Raw genomic sequence first — 27,631 nt, 5'->3', positions numbered from 1 at the left:
CGGGGTGGGGCTCAAGGCTGTGAACATCAGATAAGAACGTACTTATTTTGTAAGTCAAAGATGCGCTGACACTCTTCTTTGTATCTCTCCTGATGTTCTGCCACAGAGAACCGAGAGCCACGGGCAAATTTGCTCATAGGCCCTTCCCCTGAGCGTGCCTGCTCTGTGGACATCGTACGGACCACATCAATCACCTCCCACCGGGACAGCTTCTTTATCTGGAAAGAGGAAGACAAAGAGTGGTTTTAGAGACACACAGCTGAGGTAGCTGGCTATGGATCTCAATTCCTCTCCACACAAGGTCAAAGTAGAAATTTATACGTCCCTTCCACTATCAGCTGCTAAATCCATTAGTGAAGTCTGCAGCCTGCTCTGGGCTCACGCTCACCTCCTCCTCAGGGACTCCAAATTTCCGCAGAAGCTGTTTGGCATTTTTCAGGGAAAGTCGGCGCAGATCCGCGTCTGTGCCAGTCACTGTCTTCTTCACTGGCTGAGGCTCTTTATCGTCCTGTTCAGAGGAAGATTTGGCCTATTAATGTCATAAGAGTCTTTCATAGGCTCATCTGATATTTTCTCTTGCTTATGTCCAATATTTACTCCACTTCTCCCACATGACCTCCCAGCTATTGCTCCTTGGGAACTATACCTTCTGCTGGGTTGGTTTGTTTGGAATCTTGACATAGGAAAATCCTTCCCCACAACCGGTGGGATCTGCGACACCAGTCACTTCTAGGAGGCACTTGCCCTTCATAGCAGCAATAAAGGCTCGTGTGGTGTTCCAGGGAGCCGTGCGCACCTGCCAGCGAGAAGAGAAACACTCATAAACCTGTTCCATTCCAACCTTTTACTTTGGGATTCTTCCAGTCATAATGAGAACTTTTCATACTGACACAATGAGGGTGAATTCCACTTCTTGATCCTTCAGCTGCCCTGATAACACTTCAAGGAATAACCAAAGTGCTAAGTAACTCACAAAAGGCATTTAAGGTAAAAAAAAAGCCTAGTCCTGAAAGGACGTGCAAGAACAATCACCAAAGACAGGTATGAGCTGGCAGCAAATTTCCAGGGAAGTTGTGAGAATATTTGAACCTGAATCCCTCTTTAAATATGTCTTTTAAATATAAAGACCTCATTTTTTCTCTTGACATTCAAATTTATATATTGGTGTATACACTCATGCATCACTCTGATGGTACCTCATCATCAATCTTCATTTGGAAATCCTCTTCATTCTCCTCTTCTGGAGCAAAAAAGGATTTCTCCCCATAACCTGCATCCTGCAGAGAAATATTAGGGAAAAAATGAGAAGCTGAAGTCTTACTGAAGAGAGAACTAGAACTGTCTCTGTGGAGACTTGTCATGCTGAAGAAGCAAACTTCCACAGACAGTTGTCTGCAAGATTCACTGTGACCCACAGTAGCACAGATCCATAACTAAACAGTGCACTCAACTTCAAAAAAATAATCAGTGTCTCTTACAGCCACCTGCTGGTTACTTTCTGCTGTTGAGCTCCAGGTATAAACATAAGCCCTTTCTTGTACCTTCCCTTTGGTACTTTTGAGCACAGCTAATTCAATAGCCAGATAATAGCTGGTAAGAATACAGTGTCTCTCTCTTTAAAACTTAACTCCCTTTTATGCAGCAGCAAACTTAGCAAGTGGCACAATAGTTAGGGACCTAATTTGCATACTTCATAGCAAAATCAGCTTTAGGCAGAAGGAGTTACCTAGGCTCACCCCTCACAGGGTGTCAGTAGTTTGCCTTGGAGCCAACCAGGATTTACCTTGAGCCGCTGCTCGGCCGCAATCATGCTGTAATAGGCACAGCACTGCTCTGGGGACACCATGGCTCTGATCTCCTCCTCTGTTGGCAACCTGAAATCCGGCTTTAAAACCCACCAGTTGGAGTCCATCCCTGAAAAATGCACAAGACAAACACTGAGTAGTTTCCCACACGTGCTGGATGCCATGACAGTCCCAGCTTCCACTTGCACGTAGTTGATTGTAAAACACAACACAGCCACACACAGAGGGAAGGGAATGTGTTTGTGTCAGTGTCTTTAATGAGTAAATCGCTGCCCAAAGGGTTATTAAAAATGCCTAATCTGTAGTCACTTCTCACCATCAAGCACACTTGTACCAAAAGAAAGCACACACTTTGAAAAACTGGAACGAAAAAACCCTGTCACATTACATTTCAGTTCTACAAGCAGATGTTTTCAAGAATGGTTTATCAGGAGGAGATGTTCCCTCCTTCTGCTCTGTTTGGAGCTACAAGAGCAGCAAGGAATGGCTGACCACCCAATAAAACCCATCACTACCTGTGCGTTTGAAGTCAGCACAGAGCTTCAGCCGCTTCCGGATGCTGCTCTCGGAGTGGGAGGGAAAGGCCTTCTTGATGTCCTCCATGCGGATCCTCCGGGGACGGTCTCTGCTCTTCCAGAAGAGGCGGTAGATAAAAACCTACAAAACAAGACCCATTTGTTCAAAGAAAGAATAAACAAACTTGCAAAGACAATATAGATAATGTTTCTGGTGACTGCTTCAAACTTCCTACTTGAAAACCGTTGTTTCTCGTAAATTTACTCAGTAAAGTTTTCCAAGCCACTTGTCTGCTTCAGGTTCAGCTATTTTTGAGAATGAGATGTGGAAAAAACATTTGTCTTGAAATTTTGTTTTATCACATTAGGAATGTTCATGCTTTGGCACAGAAATTCTGTGAACAGCAGGGATTTTCCTGCTCTGCAAATACCTCTGGAGTTAAAATTTTGAGTTAGATTGACAGTAAATTACTAGAAATTATGTCCAAAATCTGAACTTCGGGATAATTACTGAATGCTTATGGTCAGTCCCAAAGTTAATCACCACATGACCTGGAAAATTAAGGAAGACCTATGGAGCAAGTCTGTGTGATAGGACTGTGGTAAGATTCCTTTACTGTCTCTTAGTGAAATCCATCTGTCCTTTACACAGCACAACCATTTCAAAAATCACTCTAATTTCTTCAGTTTCATACAGTTATATACAATCTTGTAACCTTTTATTTTGGTTAAAAAGCCTTTATCATTTACTTTTCAGATAGGATGCAATTAAAACAGAAGAGACATGTTATAAACCAAAATGAGCTGTTTGGTTAACATCCAACTCTTGCAGTGCTCTCACCTCACAAGAAAACAATCAATCAAAAAAAAAGGGAGTCACAGCAGGACAATGAGATTCTCAAATCAAGACTGTCTACCTGAGGCCCAAGTTTATTCCATGGGCTTTCTCCTAAGATCCCCAAATAGTCTTTCATCACATACCTGCAGGAAATCCCTGATATGTGTGTTAGCTCGTTTAGAGTTGGGACCAGGTACTTCATAGAGTGGGCACTCCTGCCCAACTACAAAAATATCCACTAATTCTCGAATGTAGTAGCCTTGTCGTGTGCGGATGATCAGGAAATCTGTTTCAGGCATCTTATGTAAATAGATGGGGGCCCGGAAGAGATTGTTCTCAAATGCCTGTTAAGAGAAAGAGGTCCAAGTTCGACAGTTAAGTTTTGATCAAATCTTCTGTGATTCAATCTACAAAAAAGATCTTTAAAAAACCCAACATCCCAAGGTTCATTGCAATGGTACACCATCATTTGTATCATGTAGCTGTGATACACATGTAGATGTGCAGGGAATAGTCAAGGATGAAGAACAAAAGCTTAAGAAACACTGGAACAAATGCAGAGATTGAAGGGCTCTTTGGACATTGGAGGTACTTTAGGACCTTTAAGGAGGTACTTGCAAAAAAAGAAAGAACTCATCTCCAAAAGAGCACAATATCCACAGAAACCAGCCTAACACACAATTAGCATTGTTAGTTCTGTGATGACTCTCTAGTATCAACCTTCACCTTACCTTTTTCCTGTGGTACAGAATGGAAGAATTATTGCTGCAGCAAGAGCAGCTAGCATTAACTGAAATCCATTTATATTTACATTTATGAACTGTGAACCAGCTGGTCCTTGTAATATTCTTAATTCCTCTCCCCACATCAAATGTATGAACTTTAACAACAGAGAGAGGCTCATAAAAGCATAAATCTGTACACCTGACTAGTAACTGGCATCCAACAGTCAGAAGTGCAGTCCTCAGAAAGTACACAAAAGGTCCTGGATCATGATAAATCCATGTTTTCTATCCCCTCCAACACCTATTTACTGAGCTCCCCAGCATTCAAGCAGCTTTGGTTTTCCCCTCAGTCCTCTCTAACACTATTTCTAATGCCATGACTAAGCAAAACAGCAAAGACTCACTACCTGCAATTCCTACAATTCCTACAATAATTTTAAAAAGCATACAACAGAGATTTTTTTTTTTAAAGAAAGCTAAGAACTGAATTACTATCAGTAAGCAAAGAGCCATAAACTGGAAATGAAAAGGAATCTGGGTTTATTTTGGAAGCTAAGCATTATTAGTGATTAAATAAATAGGGCTTGTAATAGGCACTCTGCCTATTAGTCCACATCTAACTTATCTGTCTCTTAAATGTAGAAACCTCGTTTCTCACCTGGAGTAACTGGCCTGGATGCAGAGAACCCAGGAACGGAGAAGTGTGACAATAAACAGTCTCTCCATATTTACAGTCTGGAGCTCCTGGATCTTTACCAGGTTTCTGGAAAGTGCAATGAAGGTGCTGTTAGCTCTCAGCAAGAGGCAGAGGGAAATCACTGTCCAACAGCAGAATCTGCACACTCACCCTTTTGTAGTAATTTTTAATCTTTGTTGCCATGCCAACCTGCATCATCAGAGGGGCGTTCTCCTCACTGTACTCAGCAAGGATGAGATCTCCATCCTTGCCAGTGAGGTCCTGTGGTGTGCGCATGAAGAACATCTCCCCCCCGCCAGAGGCCTGGCGCTCCTGCTCCCTCATCTGCGCCGGGCACAAGGGACAGAGTCAGGAGAACAGCTCAGCAAACAGCCCAGGCACATTCAAAGGCTGACAGCAATAACTGTACCTTGGCTTTCTTCTTGATGTGCTTCAGCAGAGGCTGCACAGCGTGGGGCCCGGGCTGGGACAAGGCACCAAAGGAATATTTCTTCAGGGGAGGCCGATGGAATTGTCGGAGCTTCATGGGACCCATGTGGGTGGGAAAGAATGGCTGGCGGAGCTCCACTGCTGGGATAGAGTGCTGATACAGAACAGAATCCGTGTTAACAGGGACATGCACCACCTCAAAAGCAAGACCATCCTCTTATCCTGTTAAACCCTACATAAGAGGGCCCAGGGATATTTTTAGGTCTCCCAGCAGTAACAGAAATGCATTGAAATTTGCTTGTCATCATAAATGTTGCCTTTTGACAGAAAAGTGCTTACTTCTATATAAAGATCTTTCCTTTGTGTACAGAGATTACTTCAATTTTACTATTTCAAATGGTACCCAATGATGGGATCTTTTTACTAACCAGGAACTACATGTAAAGCCATTATCTCTATCGGTGGGAGAGAAATTAATTTGGAATTACACACAATTTTCTCATTAGAGAAGATTCTGGAGTCAGAGGTTTTAGAAGTCACTGAATTCCACAATGAAGGAAGGAAAAAAACATCACCTCCTCACCTAGGGCTAGTGAGCAGTAATTCAAATTCATCAGTAACTAAATTAATTTTATAATATTCAGACTAAGACACACAGTAGCAGCGGAAGTACAACCTGCACCTCTTTCTCCCCTCCCACTATTGGTTTACAAAGAATAACACATAACAAGACACCAAACACAAAAGCATGGTGAGTAGGATACAGCAAGATCAAGCAACTAAACCTCAGTTTGATCAGGCAATCAATAAAAGTTAGTTCAAACTCCTAATTTTAATTGAACATTAAAAATATGTCTCGTGAACATTTAACTGACCTGCTGTAATCTCAATTCTGTTTTTCTACAAATCCAAAGTCCTACCCTCAGCTATAAACCTCCTACAAAGACACTTTAGCTCTTCCTCACACCACAGTGAACACTATTGTGACTACCTGGATGATGTTGCCTCCAAAGGTTCCTCGAAGTCCCTGCTGTTTGGGATAGTAAAACTCATCATTGGAGAGGTTCCAGGGATCCTTCACCTCTGGCTGAGACATGTTCTAATTCAATTTTAAACACAGCGAGAGAGGTGTCAAAAAAATAAAAACTCACTCCTTCTTCATCATTCCTAACCCCAGAGACGATGCTAAAGCTTATGCTGACCTGCTGTGGTTCTTCCTTGATGACACCTGTTTTTCCCAACAGGATTCGACTCTTCTTTAGAGAAGACTCTTTCTTGTTCTCCTTGGATGGAGAGTTCAAAGTCATCTCTTCCTTTTCATCAGGAATTTCTAAAAGCACAAGTTTACATCCCTACCTTCCCTCTTCAAACCAACATGCATGCAAGTCAAATTAAGACTGCCACTCCTAAAACACATCAAGGGTCAGATTAATCATGTTAAATTTAACTTTCAAGGCATTAATTTTTGCTTTCCTGGCAGTGCATTTAACTTGGAAGTTGAATGTGTACACCACACAATTAAAGGTTATTAGCATCACCACCTCCTGCTTAGGCCTTTGACTTGCAAATTAACTTCAAAAGCCAGAATAAAGGAAGGCCATAAGTATTGCCCCAGTCCATTTATTTCCATTACAGTGCGATTATAAACCCTTGCTTTCATTTCCCCTGGTCTCTTCTCATTCGAGTCAAAATTTTGGATGCCATAAACATACCTAGAATTATGTTTTCATCATTTGGATCAAGTGTTAAGACAGGGGGATCCAAGTAGGTTTCCATTGCCTGGTCATCCCAGATGATATTGTCTTCCCAACGGCCATACACTAACTCTTCATTATCAATTGGGAAAATGGAGTACCAGGGCTTGTCTTCATCCAGGGAAACTGCAACAACCATAAAGTAGAACCCTCGAGAATTTTATACACAGCCTTGGCAGAAAACTATTTCAGATCTCACCCCCACATCTCATTCCCTCAACCTTCCCCATCTTTCAGGCTTCCTGAGGCAGGACCTCTAAAAGGCAAAAGAAAACTGATCTTGAAAGCAAAGAGGAACTAGAGCCCCAAGTCTGAGCTTTGCCAACACTCAGAGATTTTGCTCTACTGAAACACAGGCTCCAAAAAGCTGCAGAGCAAACAAGCAGCCCTTCTACCATAGAAATGTGTGTCACATGCACCTATTCATGGCCATTACCTTGCTGTTCAGGGGCCTTTTCCTTGCACTTTGCTATGCCCAAGACTCCTGCTACATTGGGTTTCTGCGCTAGAGGAATTGGTGAATTGAGCAAAGAGCCACTGCGGTTCAAACCTAGAGAAAAGGAAAACAAAAGTAAGGTCAGCTTGAGTGGGAGGGTCAGGGACACTGCAGTGCCTTGAACCAGAACTGGGGGGGATCACACAGAGAGTGAATTTCATCCTCATGGACCTACTGCTCATATCCCAAAGAGTGACATAAGTCATTAGAACTGGGAAAACTTAAAAAAAACACATTTCACCCAGAGCTGACGGCTGGAGTCTGCAGCCTCTTCAAAGAATCTCCAATTCACCCACCCAATGCCTCAGTGTCTTGTACTCACAGTTGAACATTAAAGGATTGACACTAGTACCCAATAAAGATCTGACACTCCCATTGGTGTTTCCTTGTAGAAGCAGGAGAAGATATAACAGACAACAAACATCCGTTCTACACGAGCAATTTCAATTTAAAACGCATCCGTATCTAAAAGAAGTCTGAGGCTTGTAAGAATTGTTATTTCCTATCTAGAAAAAACAAAGTACCATTTTTAGTTGAGGAGAAACTTCTGAAGACTTTTACATAATTCTTCCAATTAAAAACAAAAGTAAACAAAATTCCACTAGCCTATAAAAAGAGGAAATTCTAAGGGTAGCTTTGCTTAATATTAATGTAGATGGATCCAGCATCTGGTATTCCCCATGGAGGGAAGAAAGCCAGAGCTGGGATGGGGGTTTTTTTAACAGAAGTGACCTACTCTGTTTTTGGAAAGATACTAAGTCTCAGAATTCTCAGTGGAGCTGTGATTTTGCCAAAAAGCATTCCCTGACAGGGAGAATTCTACATTTGAGACACGCAACTGTACATGTGCAATTGAACTAAATGCTGCAGTCGAACATGTAATGAGTCAGCTCAACTACAGCAAGTAAAACTGGTGACAGACCCCTGATCACCTTGTTGGGCATTGTATGCAGTGGCATTTCTGGTCATGCTGGATGGCAGCCAGCCCGCCAAGCTCGCACGCTGCGTCTTAGTCCCTTTGTGCTTGACATCCTCCCCATTCCAGATGACATCATCCTCCCACTGGAGCTGTGTCACCATGAGGAAGTGCTCATCAGCTAGCAGATCATCCTTCTCCTTCATCAATTCTGCATCCTGGAAGGGCATAATAATTGTTGGAAGACCTGACTTGAAAGACATCCTTTCAAGCTAAAGGAGGAAAACTCAAAGTCTCATTTTGCACGGTGCACAACAATCCACCAGCCCATCACCAGACTCTCATTGTGCAGCAATCCCCACATCCATCTCCACACTTTGCCCCTCTCACCCCCTCATCTGTGTGTCCTTCAGCCTCCTGCTCATTCTTCTCCTTCAGCTTGAAGCCATAATCGAACCCGCTGCCGTCTTCGGGGATGCCCAGCATGTCGTACCAGAGCTGGGCAGGGCCGTAGCGCCACTCGGCCACCTTGGGCTTCGTGTCTGTCACTTTGTCTATGTCACCAGTCGACTGGGAAAATTTCGACTCCACAGGTGCCATCATGGTAATCTGAAGCACAGCAAAGGAGGGAATGGTTACACTGGTGGTTTATCTAAGTGTCAGTAAGAGGTCTCCTCCTTCCAAGTTTCCCAGCTTATTCTCGTAGAAGAAAAGCATTTCTAAGAAGTTCTGTTCCATACTTACTAGCTGCCTCAAGAATGTTCTGTAATTAGACTTCCAAGAACACAGGGTTTCTTCTTGATACAAAGAGGGTAAGCTCTCCTATTGATCCTGTACCATGGATGCAGCCTGCTCAGTAAGAAGCAATCACCTGAAGTCACTGACTAGTATTTAGAGAAGAGCTGCTGCCCAGCTGGAATATAAGCCAACTCTGTTCTCCACTTTTCTTTTGAGGGAAAAGCTCCTTCCTCTAAAAGTCGCTGTCCAATCCACTACTACCCCCAGCACTAGCTGGTGACCCTCTCTAAGTCTCAGATATCCCACCTCATCATCTGAAAGGCACTGCTCAGGAGGGGGAGGAGCAGCAAACTCATACTCCCAAGGAGATTTTCCTTCCACTCCACTCTCAACCACAACTTCACCCTCCTGTATCTGCACTTCCTGTGCCAACTCCCGATGCTTCTTCTTGCGTTTCCTCCGGGCACTTCGCCAGACCGACGGAACGTTCTTCCCAGGGCCAAAGAGACGCAGGAAACGCAGCACCTGGAACACGAGAAAACAAGAGGATCAGATTAAAAAAGACACCGTGGAATGCTTGCCCTCACCTGAAGCACTGAAAGAGAGCACCCTGAAATTCAGAAGCTTGGCCTGTGGTACAACCCCAGTTCCCAATCCAATCAACAATCTCTTGGTTACACTTGAAAAAAAAAAGAGTTTCTGATCCTTCTGTTTGATGGATCCTTCCCTCTCAAAAGGATATATTCTTAATTTCAGACAAAAAGAAAGTCAGAGGGAAGAAAGACTGCCTTTATATATTGGACATGTGGTTAGACACCACCTGGAAATAACTGATTTTCATTCTGAACGATCCACATTCTCCAGAAAGACAGATGGAGGTTGAAGAAGAGTTCATAAAATTATCAGCAAAAGAGACAAGATAAAAGAGAGTTATATAGAGATTTCTTAAGCAAAAAGATAAATAATACAGTCCAGAAATAACACACTTATTTTTATTTCCATTATAATGTAGTTCCCCAGTACTGCGTACCTCCAAAACCTGCACTAAGGGTAAAGATAAATTTTCTCTTCTATTCCTTCTATGGTTATGATTGCTGGGTTTTAGGCACTTAAATTTTTTTTCTTCTAAGAACTCTTTTAATCAGGTAAAACATTGTTTCTAAATTAACTGGCATACTTAGGAAACAGGAACCAAAAATTTGCAGGTACACCCTATTAATGTTCCCTGTTAATCTGTTACACTGGTCCCCAAAGGAAATGATGTTTATATGACCACTCTGTCCACTTCTGCCTACATCCATGTAAACCTTCTTCCCAAAACTCCCAGAGATCCCTTCTGAACTCTTTATCCAGTTCCAATGACCTATCATGAAGGGCAAAGGTCTCAGACAGAGTTAAGCTTCTAACAGTTTAAATGGACACAAAAGTCTGCTTCTGCACGTGCTATTTTAGGAGGTTTCATCCAAAAATACAATGCTATATTAACATGCACATCAACCCATCCTCATAGCAAAATCTACAGGACTTTGCCAGCTCTAGTGCTTAATCATGGAAAGTGCTCAGCATTAACTGCTCGCACTGATTTCTGCACCCACTGGGCACATCCAACACTGACATTACGTGTTGAGGATCAAAGAAATGAACACACCAACTGATACACAGGAAACACCAAGTTTGCAAAAGCCTAGAAAACATTGAGAAGGGAAACTTCTGTGCTAGAGCCTCACCTAGATTACCAATAGACAGTGGTTAGCTAAATCATTAAAACGTGACATTTAATTATGCAAATTGTTCAGCTCCTTACACGAACCCTCTGAGGCACACATAAAACCAAGTTATCCTTGTTCACAACCATCTGTTTGGCAACTATAAGCTCATCTTCATTGTCCTTCTCCTCTTACCTTTCCTCTTTTCTTGACAGCTTTAAAACTTCCAAAATAATTATTGAAATACCTAAACTGCATTTTCTATTTGGGAGCACTTAGGAAAGAATTGTAATGAATTCACTTTGTGCAAAACCCAACCATTCTTTGAACCAACTTGCTTTGAGGTGATTTCTAATTTATACTCAGAGCAGTTTCAAGGGAGAATTAAGTAAAGATACAGATCACAAACTGTTTCAGGAAAAGCACACCAAGTTCAGAACAGCATGAAAGGAGGAGCAAATATTTACCAGAAAATCCAGAAAGCAGACAGATAAGCACCGGCTTTTAATCATCTGGCAAAAGTATCAAATTAACAGGCCTGTGCTATGGTCTTACAGAAAAGCAAAACATTCACACCCTGATCTATAGGACACTTTTTAAGAGATTACTGCAAATGGCAGGAAAAGTATTAGATAAAAAGCAATCTGGAAACAGCAGCACAAGGAAACTAAAGAAAGTATTAAGTGAGCAAGAACATCTATGTGATTGCTTAGTACATACCCTTAACTACTGTACAATGCATATTTAGAGGGCTTACATGACACACATCTCTTCCACGTATCTCTTACAATACCTTGCCTGGTCGAAATTCTGGGAAGAGCTCTGTAACACTTGGCAACTGTTTGGTAGCATCTCGCTGCATGATTCCTGCAAGAGGAAGTGTGAGTTTGCCTTCCTTGGATTCTGCCTGCCTGGCTTCTTGAGGTCCCATCTCTGACTCAGAATCAGAGCTGCTGCTGAAATCCACCTTGTCGGAGGCAGCAGAGGAAGGAGCAATGATGGAGGGCAAAATGATACCGTCTCCATCTTCAGATACTACAATAGAACAAGCACCTCATAAACAAACAAGTCTCCTCCCTCTCCCCTAGCACAACCCCATAGTGCCACATTTACTGTTTATACCAAGTTATGCAAAAATTAAGCCTGTGCAGGCGTTCTGAGTACCATTCTGGTTTAACCTTTCATTTTATCCTAAGCGTTCCAGGTGAATTCCCCAGCCACAACTGAGAGGATGAGACAAAAAAGCAGTTTCATTGTCAATATGGGTATTTCAACAGTCACTGGAAATACAACACTCCACCCTAGATTTCAGGCAATCCTGCAACATCACAAACACTCACCTTCAGATGCAGCCTGCAGACCGAGTTTTGGTGATGTGTGGTGCCGCGGAACTGCTACACAGCAGCGTTTGCTTCCTTCAGACATTCACATTGCCAGAGAGAAGAAGAAAGTCCTCACTCACCAGTGGCAGCTGCATCCTTTTCATCTTCTTTTTTTCCAGGTACTGGAGGTGGTGGTGGTGGCGGCATCAGCTTGGAATCGATGTCTTCACAGTCAGCATCATAATCATCCTCATCTTCATCTAACCAGGCGGGAGGCAAGACTAAGTGTTAAGCAGATAACGAAACAAAACCAGGCACCCTTTCCATTTATTCTATCTCAAACCTGATGGCATAGACACCATTCTCATCTTGCAACTAGATGAAAACTCTTACCAGTTCAGCTTCCTGCAGAAACTCATTTGCAAGATGTAAATTTAAAAAACAGTGGGAAGGAAGGACAAAGACAAACTGACAGAAAGATGACTGAAGTACTTAAAATCTATGTGTACATATACATTCTGCTGTGATCTCCTTTTATTCAGTTTGCCTATGTGTTTATATATTCTGCTATCACATCCTTTTATTCACACTTTGTAGAACAAATAAAGCTGCTAGAGAAGTAAGAAAAATGTGGGTTAAAAAGTCCAAACCACCTTTATATCCCACTAACCACAATAAGTCACCAGAAAGGTTAAGTGTAAGACACCTTTAAAGAATATGCCAAGATTTAGCATTTACACCAGCAGCTATTCAAATGGAAAAGCTGCTTATTTTTGAAAACATATTCTAGGCCAGACAGAGATACCAACAAAAGAACCAAGGTGTCTTCTGCAGAAAGCCTTTTAAAAAAAAATCAAGATAGAACAGGAGAGAGATATTAAGACTGAAGTGACTACGATAAGGAACTGATTCCTTAAAAGAGGAAGACAGCAAGCAGTGGCTTCATCCAGTGAAGACAATTTCACAAAAGCTTATATTGGCCTCCTGAAGTAAGGAGTGAAAAGGCACAATGCCCCAGAACATCTCCTACAGGCAGAGCTGTAATGCTGATCCCCTTTACCTGGCCTTCGAGCCGGCTGCAGGCTGCCCATCGCCTGCTTGTACCGACGGCTCTCATCTTCTGCCACTTCAGTGATGTCTGAATAATCAACAGCATCCTCTGTGCTCTTAACCCAGCCTAGGAAGAAAAGAAAGCTTGTCACACAAAACTTTATCCTAATTTATATTAGTAACTGCAGACTTCACTAAGTACTTATGAATCCTTTGCTATGCTTCCTTTATTTAGAGGAACAAAACTATCTGATTAACATCTCCCACCAGAGTACTTTTCCCCTCATTCTAATCAAAAGCTCTCATAGCACTGAATGTCCCCTAAAAGACTGGTAAACAAGCAACTTTAGCACAAGGAACACCTATCACTTACTCACTGAAACTGTTCAACAAGTTCAGAAATAAAAGTAAGAGATATTATAATACTGTGTGCTAAGTATGCTTCTTTAATCCAAACACAGACTGAACTTATTCATGGAGAAACAAGAAAAAAAAAACCTTAAAAAAATTAAAGGGAACAAGTGCAAAATTTATCAGGAACTACTGTGGGATTCTGTTTGGTAAGATGGAGAAGGGAAGGCCTTTGACAGAGGGTCTCTGACCAGGGAACACCGCGCTATCCCCTGCAGACCCTGACAGCCCAGGTGCATTTTGTTCTCTCCGGCAAGAGCTGGGAGCCTGCAGCCCCTCTGCCACCCAAGCACAGCTATCCCAGCGCCAAACCTTCCTCGTCCAGGTGCGCTCCCTCGCTCTCGGCGCTCTCCTCCTCGCTGGCCGTGATCTCGGTGATGAGGTTGCCCAGCCCCAGCACGCCCAGCCCGGCCAGGTGCTTCTTGGATTCCTGGGGAGACCAGAGCTGGGAGGCTCCGACCGCCGGCCGGGCCGAGCCCCTCGGGCGCCTGCTGGTCCTGTCCCGGAGCCCGCCCCGAGCATCCCCCAGGAACACCCCGGGACATCCGGAGACACCCTGGCTCATCCCGGCACACCCCGAGCACCCCGGGACACTCCGGCTTCACCCCCAGACACCCGGGTCACCCCGGGTCACCCCGGTACATCCCGGCTTCACCCCGGCACACCCGGGTCGTCCCCGGACATCCCAGCACACACCAGGTCACCCCGAAAAACCCCAGTACATCCCGGCTCGCCCCAAGCACCCCGGTTCACGCCGTCCCTCTGCCCGCGGTGCCTTCCCGGAGCGATACGGCCCTACCTTGTCGAGGACGCTGTCCCCTTCCAGCTGCCCCGCCTCATTGATGTTGCCGAAGAGGAACCCGGCCAGGGAGAAGGGCTCGCGCGCGGCCGCCGTCCGCCTCCTCCTCGCTCTCCGAGTCCGACATCTCCGCAGCGGCCCCGACGCGGACACCGAGCCCGACCCGGAGCCGGAAGCGGCGGCGGGAGCGGCCCCGGGCCCGGCGCCCGCCCACAGCGCCCCGCGCGGCCCCCCCCGCGGCGCAGCAAGGAAGCGCAGACGCTCCGCCCTTCCCAAAAATTCCTTTATTGCCTCGAGGAATCGGGGTCTGGCTTTCCACAGGAAAGAGCTGCCTTGAGCACAGGTGCGGTACAAACAGCAGGGCGAGTTAATGCGACAGCCAGAGAGGTGAGGAAAGGTTTATTACAATGTAATTATGCATAATTTATTTTTTAAAAAAAAGAAAAAAAAATTCCTTTAAAACTGTTAGATGTAATACAAATCATTTTATAGCATAAAATCAAGTTGCCAGTGTATGTATCAGTACCACACTTCAGAGTCTTGGGCTTCCACTGCTGATGGGTGGTCCTTGCTGCCCACTCCGGGAGTCGGGACCCCCCTGAGATCCATCCACTCTCGGGATCAGCCCAAGCAGCACCAAGGTTTCTACAGAGTGAGGTTTAGCACCCGGAGACAAAGCACGGGGAGGTTCTTCTAGTTTAAATTTCATAGAAATAGCTAGAGCTGTAAACTGAAGAAAGCATTTCCACATCTAAGCACATCTCATTAACATCCTTTGGACACAAAATTCCTGAACTGCTCAGCTTCAGCTGTATTTAAAAAAAAAAACCCAAGTAGTTCAGAAATCATTCACAAAGCAAAGGTTAACATCTGTGTCTTCACAGTGAGTCTCTTCTGTGAATTAAGATACACACATTGCATCTCTATTCAGTAACAAACCAAAGGACCTTGAACAGTTCAGGAAACCCACACAGCTTAACTGGGTTTTCTGACCTCCCAAAACAAGACAAAATCCAGCCATGGGATTATGTGAAGTCTGTATTTGTCAACTGCCCACAAAAGAAAAATAAAGCTTGGGAGAAACAGAACTGATTGTAAACTGAAGCACTGGACTACTTACAATAAAAGGCACCAAGAATTTTAGGGGGAAGAAAAGGAAGGAAAACCACAAAAGGAGAATACCCACTGAATGGAGAAGCTCGTTGGATTTGTCCTGAAGCTCATCCTCGTGAAAAGCAGAGGCTGGAGGAAACCAGCTACAAGCCAGGACTTTTACTCCTGTCAGAAGGTGATAGAAATACAAAGCATCTAAATAACTAGGTACTCCAAAGCCAGTAAAAAGTCTGATGGTTCAAAGTTCCCTCTCTGCTCATTTTCATCACTGTTGCGTTATTCTCCTCAGTACTGTTGTGCAATCCATTTATTAAGTAATCTAAGTGGGGATAAGGTGTTCTGGCATAATGTAATCAACAGTGTAACCAAATCAAAGAAATTGATTAAGCAGTTGAATTTTATCTCACTGTACTCTCTTCCAGTTCACACCAGGATGGCTGCTTGTGAGCCTACAGAAATGGAGGGGCAGGGGTTGTGCAATAATACTTGCTCACAAGATTTCTCCTCCACAAAATGCTTGTAATCCAGTTAGGAATAACCACAAAAGACACAGGATTAAAAGATTTCAGCATGTAAAAAAGTAAAAACTTTTAAAAACAGTAGTAGCTTCAGTACAAAACTGCAAATATATGTAGCAAAAAAAAAAAAAAAGTAGACTTTCAATTTCAGGCACTTCTTAAGACTAGTTCAAACATATCACAGACTTTTTAAAGTACATTTCTGAATAAAGCAAAGGTTATGGGCTTGCACCGGGGTCACTAGACAGTTGATTTAGGTCTGACCAGCATTAAAACAAACCATGTGCACTGGCTTAAATAAATACATTTTAAACATGATAAAGTCTATTTACTCAGTTACTGAAATTTACCTACAGAAAATAATCTTGAATTACAAGGCACAGAGTTAATTGCTGCCTGCAAGTCCAGCCTACACTACAGGCCTACAGCTAAAGCAAAGGCAGAACGTGGTAAGTAGAGGTTATCTCAGTGAATTCTCTACACCCTCACAGCCTTCAGGGCACTACAGTGGGAACCACATCTGGAACAGCACTTCCTCTGCAAGTGCAAGAGACACAAAGACACTCCAGGCAATGGCACTTGGTGAAGAAAAATATGCAGAGTCTGTAGGCTTCTGCAAACATCCTGCAGAACGGGTGTTTTGGTACTGCCTGTGCTCAGCGTTTGGAACCCTGTGTTGGTTCACTAACCACAGGTACCAGGGTTTGGATTAACTGCAGTTTATAATCTGTGGGTTGCAATTGGCTAAAGCAGCACCAAAATGAGAACATCTCAGATTAAAAAAACTGCAGTTAGTGTCAGCATCAGTTACACCAGCTGAAGAAAGGCACATCCTCTTCAAATAGTGGAATTAGGGCACAAATACGAACATTTCTATCCAAATTGTGGAATTAGGGCACAAATACGAACATTTCTATCCAAATAGTGGAATTAGGGCACAAATACGAACGTTTCTATCCACCTGGTATTTTTGCCAGCATCAGATAAAGCAAGGTCAAATTAACACAAGATCCCTAATAACCTTGTTGATGTTTTTTCTGTTATCTTGCTAAAATGAGGCACTTTTTTTTCTGACCAGGGTATATACACCAGTGCAGTTTTGCATGTGTGGGAATCACAAGAAAGCAAGTTCTGAATGACCAATTGAGGCTGCAGCCAGACAAAGACAGCACTGTCAACTTCAGACAACAAAGCCCAGTCCAGCACCAGTGGTTTCACACAAAGTATCTTTGAAGCATGCTGCTTTCATACCACGGAGCTGGAAGGTTGAGTCTAAGGAAGGGCTCATGCGCTCACTCCTCAGCTGGTCCCGGAACCACACATAAAGAACAGTGCACATCCTGAAAATAAAAGCCAGCTGCCACTTACTAGAGCTGCTAAAGAAGGTTAAAAAGTATGTAAATAGAATTTCAGTTAAAAAGAGTTTATAATAACTGAGCATCCAGGAGAGGAAAAAACTGCCCAGGTAATCCTATCCAGTGACGGGCTAACCATGACAGACTGAACTGAAAACAGGAAGAAGCACGGGTTCCTGTAAACAGAATCTCCACATTTTCTGTCAGTCTTCTCACAGAAAAACAACGAAGGAATTTGCCATAAAAATCTCAGATGGTGGCCCCAAGAACGTTAAGAATTGAAGCAATTAACTCCTCAAGAGTGAACAGGCTGCTGTCAAGTCTCTGGGATTCCTCAAAGGGATTACACTGAAAATCTCATTTTGATCATCCCAAATACCTCAGTCAGCCTGAGAAGGTAACTGTAAAAACTTTATTCTCGGGGTGCAAAATCTCTTGGGACAGTGAAAAAAAATCTAAGTTTAGAAGATTAATGGAAGACTTGGATCTAAACTACTCTTCCACTTCTCCACCTGAAAACTATGAAAAGCACTCATTTGAGTGAGTCATCATTATTCTAAGTACCTTACATAAGGAGAAATCAGCTCCTGCTTCTATTAATAAATCATTGCAGGTATTCCCTGGGTCTTGCTCATTGCATTAACCATGCCTTATGCTAACTCTTCATACAATCAATCATGGTTCACTATAAGGTGAATCTCACTAATATTTCAGGCATTTTTGCAAGTAAACAAATTGTTTTCAAGCTTTAAATTGACAAAACAACTGGACAGCCAGACTTCTGTCTGTAAAACAAATTCAATCAGTAAATAAAGGATGGGAAAAGCAGCAGCTACACTTAAAGCAAAGAATTTGTGCTTTTCAGCAAATCTAGTAATTGATAGCTATCTAGTAAAGAAGTGGCTTCAAAGATGTCTCCTCTTTTATTTTCCTCCACTAAAATAATCAAGTGATCCCTGGAGAAGCTGGAGACTGGAACTTTAGAAATAAAGTAGGTATTTGACCTCTCAGTTGGAAAAAAAACCTTTTCTGTTTCAGTTTCCCTGAAGCAGTAAGACTGCAAGAATATTCATTGTATAAACCATTTCTGCTTAGAGCTGTTAGTGCAAGATGCAAATCTTCAATTTAACTCGTTAAAAAGCCCTCCAAGATTCTAGTCAACTTCCAACATCCATCACCCAAGGCGACTACAGTAAGACACATTTTCGTGTGTTCTTCTTTGTCACAGGATACAGAACTGCACGGACAGCTTCAGCAAACACCTCCCGAACACCCTCCTGATTCAATGCAGAGCACTCCAAATATTTGACTGCTCCAATTTGTTTAGCCAGTGAAGTCCCCTGCTGCGGGGTAGTGGGAGCCAAGCTCTGCTCTTTCAACTTTTTAACCGTTTCCAGGTCACTTCTCAAGTCTCTCTTCGTGCCCACTAAAAGGATGGGAACATTTGGACAGTGGTGAGAAACTTCAGGGTGCCATTTGTGCCTCACATTTGCATAGGAGGAGGGGCTGCCAATGGAGAAACAGATGATGAAGACGTTAGTTTGGGGATAGGAGAGCGTGCGCAGGCGGTCGTACTCCTCCTGGCCCGCAGTGTCCCAGAGATTCAGGCTGACTGTCCGGCCATCCACAGTCATCTGGGCACTGTAGTTGTCAAACACAGTAGGGATGTACTCTTCTGGGAAGGCATTGGTGGTGTAGCTGATGAGGAGACAAGTTTTTCCCACCGCGCCATCTCCGACAACCACGCACTTTATAGTCTGCATTCTTCAACCAGAAACAGAGACCTGCACAAAGCAAGAAGAGAGGAGTTAGGCAAAGCACACTCAGTGGTGGGCATTTTAAACAGAAGCTTTACCAAGTGTTTCTAATATAGCTGACCATTTCTTATCACATTCAGCGTCTCAAGCCATTCTGAAGAGCTCGGGGCTAGAAAGACAATAGTGAAATGGAGATGCAATGAGTTGAGAGCTAAGTGACAATTGGCTGCATTCCAACCATGTAAGTACAAATTAGCCAAATTCCCACAGTCTTGCCTTACTGCCAGACTGTTTCCCACAGGCGAAAGGACAAGTCCTTAGAGGCACCTGCAAGTGGAAAGGGATTGTGACCCAGTAACAAGATACTCCATGGTTTGTAGGTTCACACATCCACCTCTGTACACATAAACACACTCCAACACTCACACTTGTCTACCCAGTCCACTGCCCAAACCGTTTACCACAAAGAAAGGTCCAAAAGTTATAAATAAAATCAAGACATTAATTTCTGGGCTGCACTGCTACTGTTTACAATAATAATTCACTACACTCAGATCAATCAGTCCTGAACAAACTACATTATTTAGAGGACACCAGATAAAAGGTTCAGAAAGTAGCGTGTTCAAGAAAAGCTGTTCTTTGAAATATAACTAGCCATAGGAACCAGTGACAGATTAGAATCCATAAAGAATTTTTCTAAAGAAGCCAAGAACAGATTACTCTCACTAATCACTGACAGAACAAGCAGGACTTAATAGGCTTGAGCTACTTGGTGTCCTCTAAATAATGAGCATGAGAAAAATACACGCCCTAAAAGATCAGCAGTCAAACAGCTCTCCTGGGAAATTGTTATGCGGGAGATACTTGATGCTTAGAGGTTTTTCATATTCCTTTCCTGATATGTGAAGAGTAGGTTTGACAGTCAAACTGATACAGTCTAAAACACAATTAATTTTAAACTGTCATCACATGAACAGTAAGAAGTTTGAAAATAGCACAGAACTAACTACAAGCAGTCATTTGTTGTACATTTCTTGTGTGCTGGAGCTTCCACTGCTAGCTGGAACAAGAAGAAACTTGCATCTGCCTTCTCACCCAAATGCCTTTGAGGTACTATCAGTAATCCTCAATTTGCAACCAGCAGAAAATACCTGCTTCAAACAGAAGAGAATAGTGGGAAGAACTTTTTAGCAGGGACTGTTACGCTAGAACATGGGGTAACGGCTTTAAACTAGGAAAAGATTGATTTAGACTAGATAGAAGGTAGAATTTATTTACGGTGAGGGTGGGGAAACACTGGCACAGGCTGCCCAGAGAAACTGTGGCTGCCCCATCCCTGGAAACACTCAAGGCCAGGCTGCCTGAAGCCCTGAGCAACCTGATCTTGTTGAAGATGTCCCCGCTCACTGCAGGGTGGTTGAAAGGTTCCTTCCAACCTAAACTATTTTGATTGCATATTCCAGAAAGATCTCAGCTCCAACACCACCAAAGTAGCAAAGGGAATATAGGAAAATGAGCAACTTCCTCTTCAAGACCACCCAAACAAATCAACAATTCATTCCCATTTAAGTCTCAGCTTTGCCCTTTTAGACAAAGTCTTTATCTGCATCCACATTCTCACTGGGAGCACACATGATTCTTCTGAACTAAGTGAAAACAGGCTACCTGGAGCTTTGGCACAAAGCTGCAACAGGCTACTGGAGTGACACTGACTGGTCACTACGACACACAGTGCCTAAGGAAGTATCAATGTATGTACACAGACACTACAGAAACCCCAGTGGCTGCACATGGCAGGAATGAATTACCTTATGCTGCTATTGCTGCCAAAGCCTGGACTGCAGCACACAGGGCAGGTTTTAAAGCCCATTCCTGCACTTACATCAAACCCCTGAAGTACCAGAACATGCTGTGCCACAAACCCTAGTGGTGACCAATACCACTGCTTCCAGAGCAAAGATTTTTTCCCAAATGAACTATCTGTGCAACAGATAACTCATTTCAATCAGTCAGTAGCAAGTGACATCACACAGATAGCAGAACTAAGTCAGCAACAAAAGTCTCATGACTCAAGAACGAGATACACAAAGCCTTTTACATGCCCAACTCCTAGTTTCTAAAATAAAAAAAATTGCAAACACTCGCAAACAGATCTCTCTTTAAAACCCAAACAAGCTCCTCCAAGGACTTACACCTCTTAAATCTCTATGCACTTCAGTCCAGAGCTCTGCACAGAATGACAGGGTGTCCCCAAACTGCACCCCAGCCTGCACATGACCGGCACTGGCTGGAGGTCATCACACCAGCACTGTCAGGCAGCACAAGCAGCTTCCTAAATGGATCAACTCCAAGGCCAGTGTATCCCAGACCATCCACAGATAACACAACCTGATTCAAAATGTCTAATGAAACTGTGTTACTCAAAGATTACTTTGTTGGGGTTTTATTTAAGAGCTCATTACAGTTTCAATTCGGAAATCGCTAATAAAGTAACAAAAAAAGCCTGAAACATGAATGCTCTTTTCACAGCACTAATACCTTGAATAACCTCACTAAAGCTCGGATTTTACAAGAGCAACATTTGCAATGGGAAATAACTCCATGCAAAGCTGCCAAAGCATTGGGCAAAGTATTAACTACACAAACACAACTAAAGAGCTTGTAGGCTTTTAAGTATGATTCTCTGAAGGGCCCCTTTAAAGGAGGTTGTCTGAGCTGAAAGGAATCGTGTGTGGCATATGCAATACAGAAAAACAAACACACACCAGGATACACATTATTTGTATTGAAACACAAAATTTAGATAAATTATCAAAAAATAAAGAGTAGAAAGAAGCTACCTGACTCCAGAAAACTATCTTGTGAACAAGGGTAGTTTGGTTAAAGATTTATATATGGAAGACAAAGAGTTTTTTAATTTAAGTCACAACCAAGCCAACTAATATTACCTCCATCAGGTCTTTTCTATTAAATCCATGTACTGCTTTCTTTATAATGTATGAAGTCTCTATTTAGTTTTTCTTGTAAACAATTTACCCAGCAATAAAACTCTCATAAGACAGTAAAAAGCTAGGGTTCGAATTTGCATGGAAAATTCTTCGTATTTCTAAAGCACTCTTGAAGTTGGCACTGGATGCTATCTAAATATAAATATATATTGAAAAAAATCCCCATACTCCAAAAACAAAATTACCAACAAACAGTACCAAGAGGAAGAAAATTGGTTTAGGGTTTGTTTGGGGTTTTTTTGGTGACCTCCAAAAGAATTTTTGGGGAAACTTTAGAAATAAAAACTCCACACACAACAAGTAAAAAGAATTGAAAAAGAGAAAAATACAGATTAACGCATCAACACATCAAAAAAAAAACAATTTAGAAACAGAAAGCTGGGCACAAGGTTCAAAGCCAAGTTGAAAGGTTACGCAGCAAGAGAAACAAGTGAACGGAAAATCCAAAGTAGTGAGAGGTAATCCAGGTTGTTTAGTCCTGCCAGAGAAAGGACTTTTATTACAGTTGAGGTTCTAGCAGTTGCAGCAGAATAATTTTCAAAATTAAATAATAATTTTTTAAAAGCAACAACAAAAAAAAAAAAAAAAACAAAACCAAACCAAAAAAAAACCCACAAAAAAAGCCCACCCAAGAAACCTCACCAAATCACCCCACGCAGAAGTGTTGCGCAAAAATATGCAGATAAGAGTTATTTCTATCTTGTCCATCAATTACTTTGAATTAGAAAACTGGCATTCCCTGTTGGGGTAAGTTTCCTTCTCTGAAGATGCTGCTAAGTCTGACTTCACTGCCTGCACACCTGGCACTTCCTCTGGAATGTGCAAGATTTCAATCAACATGTCAAGACATCATCTGAGGAGCTGCTCCTGTTCTGACCTAATTAAGCATTTTCTGGTATCATTAACGTGGACAGTTGGCTCTCCTGACGAACATTTGTTGGGGTAATTCATTACTTGGAACACTCACACAGAGTAACTTCATGTTGCATCAAAATTTTTTTGTGGGAGAGAAACAACTTCTAGATCTTCACTTCGAAGGGAAGTTCCCTGTCTGCTGAGCGAGGGAGAATACAGTGACAGAAAACAGACAGAAAACAGGAACCTGAATTCTTCTGTAGCTTTCTAGATTTATGCTTTTTATACTTCCTGCACTTCTAAAAACTCTTTGCAGAACTACTTCTTAGCAGGATATGCCTCTGCCTTTGCTCTGTTAACATCAGATGCCTCTTTGTTAGGCGGATTTTAACTTCGATATTGTTCTTTGATAAACTCACTCTCACTGAGCTTGTCAGGTCTTTCACTTCTCTCTTTACAGTTTAGATAGGGGCCCATTTTGGCCAAAATTGAGCAGAAAATTCTCTAGGAGTTCAGCTGAAATCAGCTGTACTGAGCTGTGTCGTTCTGCTCAGCCATCACATTTCATCAAGCCCTCACTGTTTTGGAGAACCAGATCCTGCTTTACCAGGGCAGGCAGAAGTTAAGAAATCTAAATGATTTAATTGCTCATCTTTCAGTAATAAAAACTAGATCAGAGACGATTCACTCTGTCTGCCTGAAACGTGAAGTCAGGCAGGAACTTTCAACAAAGGACTGGGTGGATTGGGCAGTTCTAAATATATCACACCATCCTCACCCATGCAAAGGAGTTAATTCACATGTGCAGCTTACCCACCAGGCCTAGCAGGGAAGAGAAAGGGGCTCTCAGCAATTTAATCAAGACTCTGTTACTATCCCACAACAGCTCAGCTTACTCGCCATTGTTTTAGGCAAGTGCCAAAGGAGTGGAGAAGTGCCAGGCTTTCAGAATTCGTGCCAAGAAAGAGCAGGAAAAGTTAAATAGGAGACCTCATCCCTCCTATCCTTCAGCCACGAATGACCTACTTGGACTTCTCAGCGCCTCTCAAAGTTTTCACACCACCTTCTGTCCTGCCATTTACCTGCAAGAGAAACAAATCTGCAACAGTCTGAGTGGCAGCAGAGGGAGGAAAAAATCCACAAGGGAAGGCAGATTTCAGCAGCACAGCAGGAACTGTGCAATCCACCACTCGAGCTCCACATGAACAGAACTGAGGAAGCTTGCTCTCCCCAGAGCTCTTTGCCTATAAATTCCGCTCCCAAGCACATAACAGGAGTGTAATTCTCACTGATTGTTCCTTCAGTGTCAATGGTAGAATGCCCTTCATGCCTTTTAAAGCAAAAAGTTATTTCTAGGACACAGAAGAAACCCCTCAAAACCTTTCAAATAATATTTTTAAAACCTCGTCCTCTGTCAAATTAGGCTGAAATTGGTTTATTGATTTAAAGATTTTTTTTTTTTTTACGGATGAAACACACATAAGCAATATTTCTTAGGAAACTACAGTGAAAATAAAGTCTTCTGCATGAGGTATTTGGGCAACTCAATCACACAAACCTCTTACTACAGGCACTTATCCTCCAAATTTTAGAGGAGAGTGGTGATATTAGTGACCAAACATCAAAGACCTTAAATTCTATGAATCCAAGATATTGAATGGATAATTAGTATTTCCAAAGGACATGAGCTCATGAAACAGATGCACAGCTCATGAAACAACACTCTGACAAGGTACAGCTGCACAGCCCACGGGAACCAAAACCCAAGACCTCAGTAGATATTCGAATCCAAATTCATGTGTATGAATGTGACATATATCCTGCCATAATCAAAAGCTGCAGAGTATTAAACTTGGATTTTCCTCCTGCAACCACATGCAGAGGCATGGATTCATCAAGACAGGGACCCTTCACCGTGTATTTGAACACAAGTGACCCTCTGATGGTGAACACAGTAAAGGTGTAAGAACAGGAGCCAGGGCTGCAGGGTTCTGTGCCCACACCCACTACCTCACCTCCTGGGTGACACAAGCAACTTGCACAGGTCCTGGGACTCACAGTCAGTTCATAAAAAGTTAATAACCATGTCCTTCCCACCTTCCATAGATTCTGACAAGGCCTTAGTCACTACTGTTGGCCAAAAGAAACAAACAGTACCTCAGACATAAGGTTTCGTGGAGAGGTGTGTTAAGCACGTTGGAGGATGAATGAGAAATCCAGTGTAAGCATCCTTGATTCCTATTTAGGGTAAAAAGAAAAAAAAAAAAAACCTGTTAGTATGTCTTCCTATCATTTTTGTCACCTGGCATTCGCTGGCACTCTCAGTTGTAACAAAGCCACTGTTGTGTCTGAAGGGCAACGTTACACCAGGAAAATCTAAGCTTCTTTCCGTGAGAAAAAAAAGCCCCTCCACACTTTTCATTGGATTGCGCTTCTCTGATTCCTCCTCCTCCACCCCCAAATTTCACTGGGGGGGGGGGGGGGGGGGGGGCAGGGGGAGATTTAATAAAAAATAAAAGCACAAACAAGAATAAACAAAGAAAAAACCAAACAAAACCTGACCGAAAACAAAACCAAAACAAAATCAAACAAAAACCCCCAAAGGAAAACAGAAAAACCCAAAACACAGACACCAAAACAAACAAACAAACAAACCCACAAACAAAAATGCACTTAATCAATACCAGTTTTTTCAAAAGCACCTTTAAAGAGAGTTTTGGTATGACTAAGACAGGAGTTAATGCGTGCACTCAGTGTGTATTTTATCATGGCTTGTGCACTACAATAGTGCAACAATTGCCAAGTCTCATTTGCATCAAGTATTGCAATTCCAAAATGTGAGCAAAAGTTAACAGAGTCACGGAGCCTCTCAGCAGTTCGTCAGATTTACACATTCAGGCAGGTAAAGTAAAAAATTATTCCCTGTAAAGGTACGAATCTTTTCGTGACACCAGATTGTGTGAAAATACCTTGGTCCCCAAAAGAATCTCAGCCTCACCACGTAAGCAAATCAAACCACACATTCAGCTTCCCCCCTACTAATTGCAAACCGCATATTTTATTGTTTTTCCAGGATCTGTGTAAAGTTCCTTTTTTGAAAAATATTTTAAAACCCTGTGAAATGGAAATATTAATCTAAAATGCCAAATATGTCTCATAATCTTTTAAGCTCCATGTAGAAAAACTGCTGCTCTGGTGAACAGTGGCAAACTGGCTCCAAAGTATGCCTTGGAGTGATGTATTTTACATCTTACAAGGAAGAGAACGTGAGGTTTTTAAAAATCAAAAAATAAGCTTGGGGCAAAGAGCTAATGATGCTGCCACAAAAACTACTGCACCCCAGCCCAGGACGCACGTTGCAAGCATAAGGTATACATAAAGAACATTTAAATTAAAGAATTTAAAGCTTTTTTATACCTCAGAGTAATTATGGTGGGAGTCACAAGTGTTTATAAAGAGTAAACAGATACCGATTACTCACTGGTTCTTGGAAAAAAAAAACCAATAAAACCAGAAAACGACAGAGGGGAAAAAAACAGAGAGAAGTTCAGAACAAATGAAAAGCAGCATTGCTCCTCGGGACTTGAGATTAAGCAGGAACTCAGTGCAGGTTGTTATAAAACTGAAAGGCACTCCAGAAGAGAACCACTGAGCTGATGAAGGGGAGCTCCGCGGCTGCTGCTAAATGAGACAATACCTGGGACTCCTGGCATCTTTTAGGTCACCACCTCGCACAACTCTTCCTGAGACAGCACTTTGCCAGTTTTTAGAGAGCAGATCCAACCTTCCTATCCTAACGTATCTCTCACTCTCGGCAGTGAAACAAGAGACCTTTCCAAAGGCTACCTCGTCCTGTGCCAGCTTTTTATGACACTCGCTGGGAGCAGAGGTCGCCTTAAATTTGTCGCGGTGCTCCTGATAGAGATTAGCATCAGCCTGCCGTTAGAACAGCCCGGCCCAACCTTGGCACACTGCGGAAGGGGGGAAAGCGCGACCTGCCCTGCCACGGGCCCATTCCCGCTTTCCGCACATCCCCGGAGCAGAGAAAGGCTCGGTTCAAACCCTTCCCCAGCATCCCTGGGCCCCACGACGAGCACATTCACCTCGGCACACACCGCCCAGTGCAGAAGCCGGGGCGCGCATCCCGCTTCCCAAAACCCTCTGGACACAGAGGAGCCAGCACGGCCACGCGGCTGCGGCCGAGGAGCCCCCGGTCCTCCCGAGCCGCCCTTCCCTGCCCCGGAGGCGGCCGCGTCCCGGCGGGACAGGTGCCGCAACAGCCTCCCCCGGGAAGGGACCCGCGGCGCCCGGGCCGGCAGAGGCCGCGGGCCGCGCCCCGCTGTCAGCGCGAGCGGCGGGGCCGGGCGCGGAGGATGTTCCGGCACCGCCGGGCGGGAACACACGCGGCCACGCGCGGGGCCCGCCGGGGCCGCTCCCCCGCCGCCCGCCCCGCGGGCTCCCCGGGCCCCGCCGCTCCTCCGCCCGCCCCCGCGCCCCGGAGCCGCCTCCCCGCGCTCACCTCCGGCGCGGCCCCGCGGCCGCCGCTGCTCCCCGCGCGCCCGCGGACCCTCGACCCGGCCGCGCCCCGCGCCCGCCGCCGCCCGCCGCGCGCACGCGCCCTGCGCGCCGCCGCTCCCGGAGGAGCCGCCAGGGGGCGCCGCCGCGGGCGGTGAGGGGCGGGCGGAGCGCGGGGAGCGGCGGGCGCGGCCCCGGCCCCGGCCCCGGCCCCGAGCGGAGCGGAGCGGGGCATCCCCTCGGCCCGGCCCGGGGCTGCGGCCGCGCTGTAGTGCTCCGATGCTCCCATCCAGCCCCGCCATCCGCCCC

At 43.8% G+C, this 27,631-nt stretch overlaps 2 protein-coding genes across 5 annotated transcripts in view; both read right to left on the bottom strand.

Moving 5' to 3' along the window:
* The window catches only part of TAF1 (TATA-box binding protein associated factor 1), a 29,305-nt gene extending 14,977 nt beyond the window's left edge, over positions 1 to 14,328 (bottom strand). Inside the window, 23 exon segments of the mRNA XM_039572007.1 lie at positions 43 to 218; positions 389 to 508; positions 647 to 796; positions 1,197 to 1,277; positions 1,784 to 1,914; positions 2,321 to 2,462; positions 3,302 to 3,502; positions 4,542 to 4,646; positions 4,731 to 4,904; positions 4,990 to 5,163; positions 6,001 to 6,108; positions 6,212 to 6,339; positions 6,722 to 6,889; positions 7,200 to 7,313; positions 8,192 to 8,393; positions 8,566 to 8,784; positions 9,220 to 9,438; positions 11,413 to 11,654; positions 12,082 to 12,201; positions 13,002 to 13,118; positions 13,715 to 13,832; positions 14,202 to 14,282; positions 14,284 to 14,328. Coding sequence (XP_039427941.1) covers positions 43 to 218; positions 389 to 508; positions 647 to 796; positions 1,197 to 1,277; positions 1,784 to 1,914; positions 2,321 to 2,462; positions 3,302 to 3,502; positions 4,542 to 4,646; positions 4,731 to 4,904; positions 4,990 to 5,163; positions 6,001 to 6,108; positions 6,212 to 6,339; positions 6,722 to 6,889; positions 7,200 to 7,313; positions 8,192 to 8,393; positions 8,566 to 8,784; positions 9,220 to 9,438; positions 11,413 to 11,654; positions 12,082 to 12,201; positions 13,002 to 13,118; positions 13,715 to 13,832; positions 14,202 to 14,282; positions 14,284 to 14,328 — 3,335 coding nt within the window.
* Positions 14,329 to 14,467: 139 nt separating this feature from the next.
* On the bottom strand, positions 14,468 to 27,390 carry LOC104691636 (rho-related GTP-binding protein RhoG). Of its 4 annotated transcripts, XM_039572132.1 has the most exons (4): positions 27,327 to 27,390; positions 24,965 to 25,045; positions 23,834 to 23,889; positions 14,468 to 18,971 (listed from the first exon to the last, which is right to left on the bottom strand). In XM_039572132.1, exon 4 carries the CDS (start codon positions 18,948 to 18,950, stop codon positions 18,375 to 18,377), a length of 576 nt encoding a protein of 191 aa, XP_039428066.1. In that variant the 5' UTR covers positions 18,951 to 18,971; positions 23,834 to 23,889; positions 24,965 to 25,045; positions 27,327 to 27,390; the 3' UTR covers positions 14,468 to 18,374. The 4 variants fall into 4 exon arrangements, with proteins under 4 accessions (XP_039428066.1, XP_039428065.1, XP_039428067.1 ...); XM_039572131.1 differs by lacking the exon at positions 23,834 to 23,889; XM_039572133.1 differs by lacking the exons at positions 23,834 to 23,889; positions 27,327 to 27,390 and adding an exon at positions 26,911 to 27,112.
* Between the last annotated feature and the right edge of the window lie 241 nt (positions 27,391 to 27,631).

The sequence above is a fragment of the Corvus cornix genome, chromosome 4A (assembly GCF_000738735.6).
Source record: "Corvus cornix cornix isolate S_Up_H32 chromosome 4A, ASM73873v5, whole genome shotgun sequence".
Taxonomy (NCBI): Eukaryota; Metazoa; Chordata; class Aves; order Passeriformes; family Corvidae; genus Corvus; species Corvus cornix.
The sequence above is the reverse complement of the archived record's forward strand: the minus strand, read 5'-3'. Positions and strand labels throughout refer to the sequence as shown.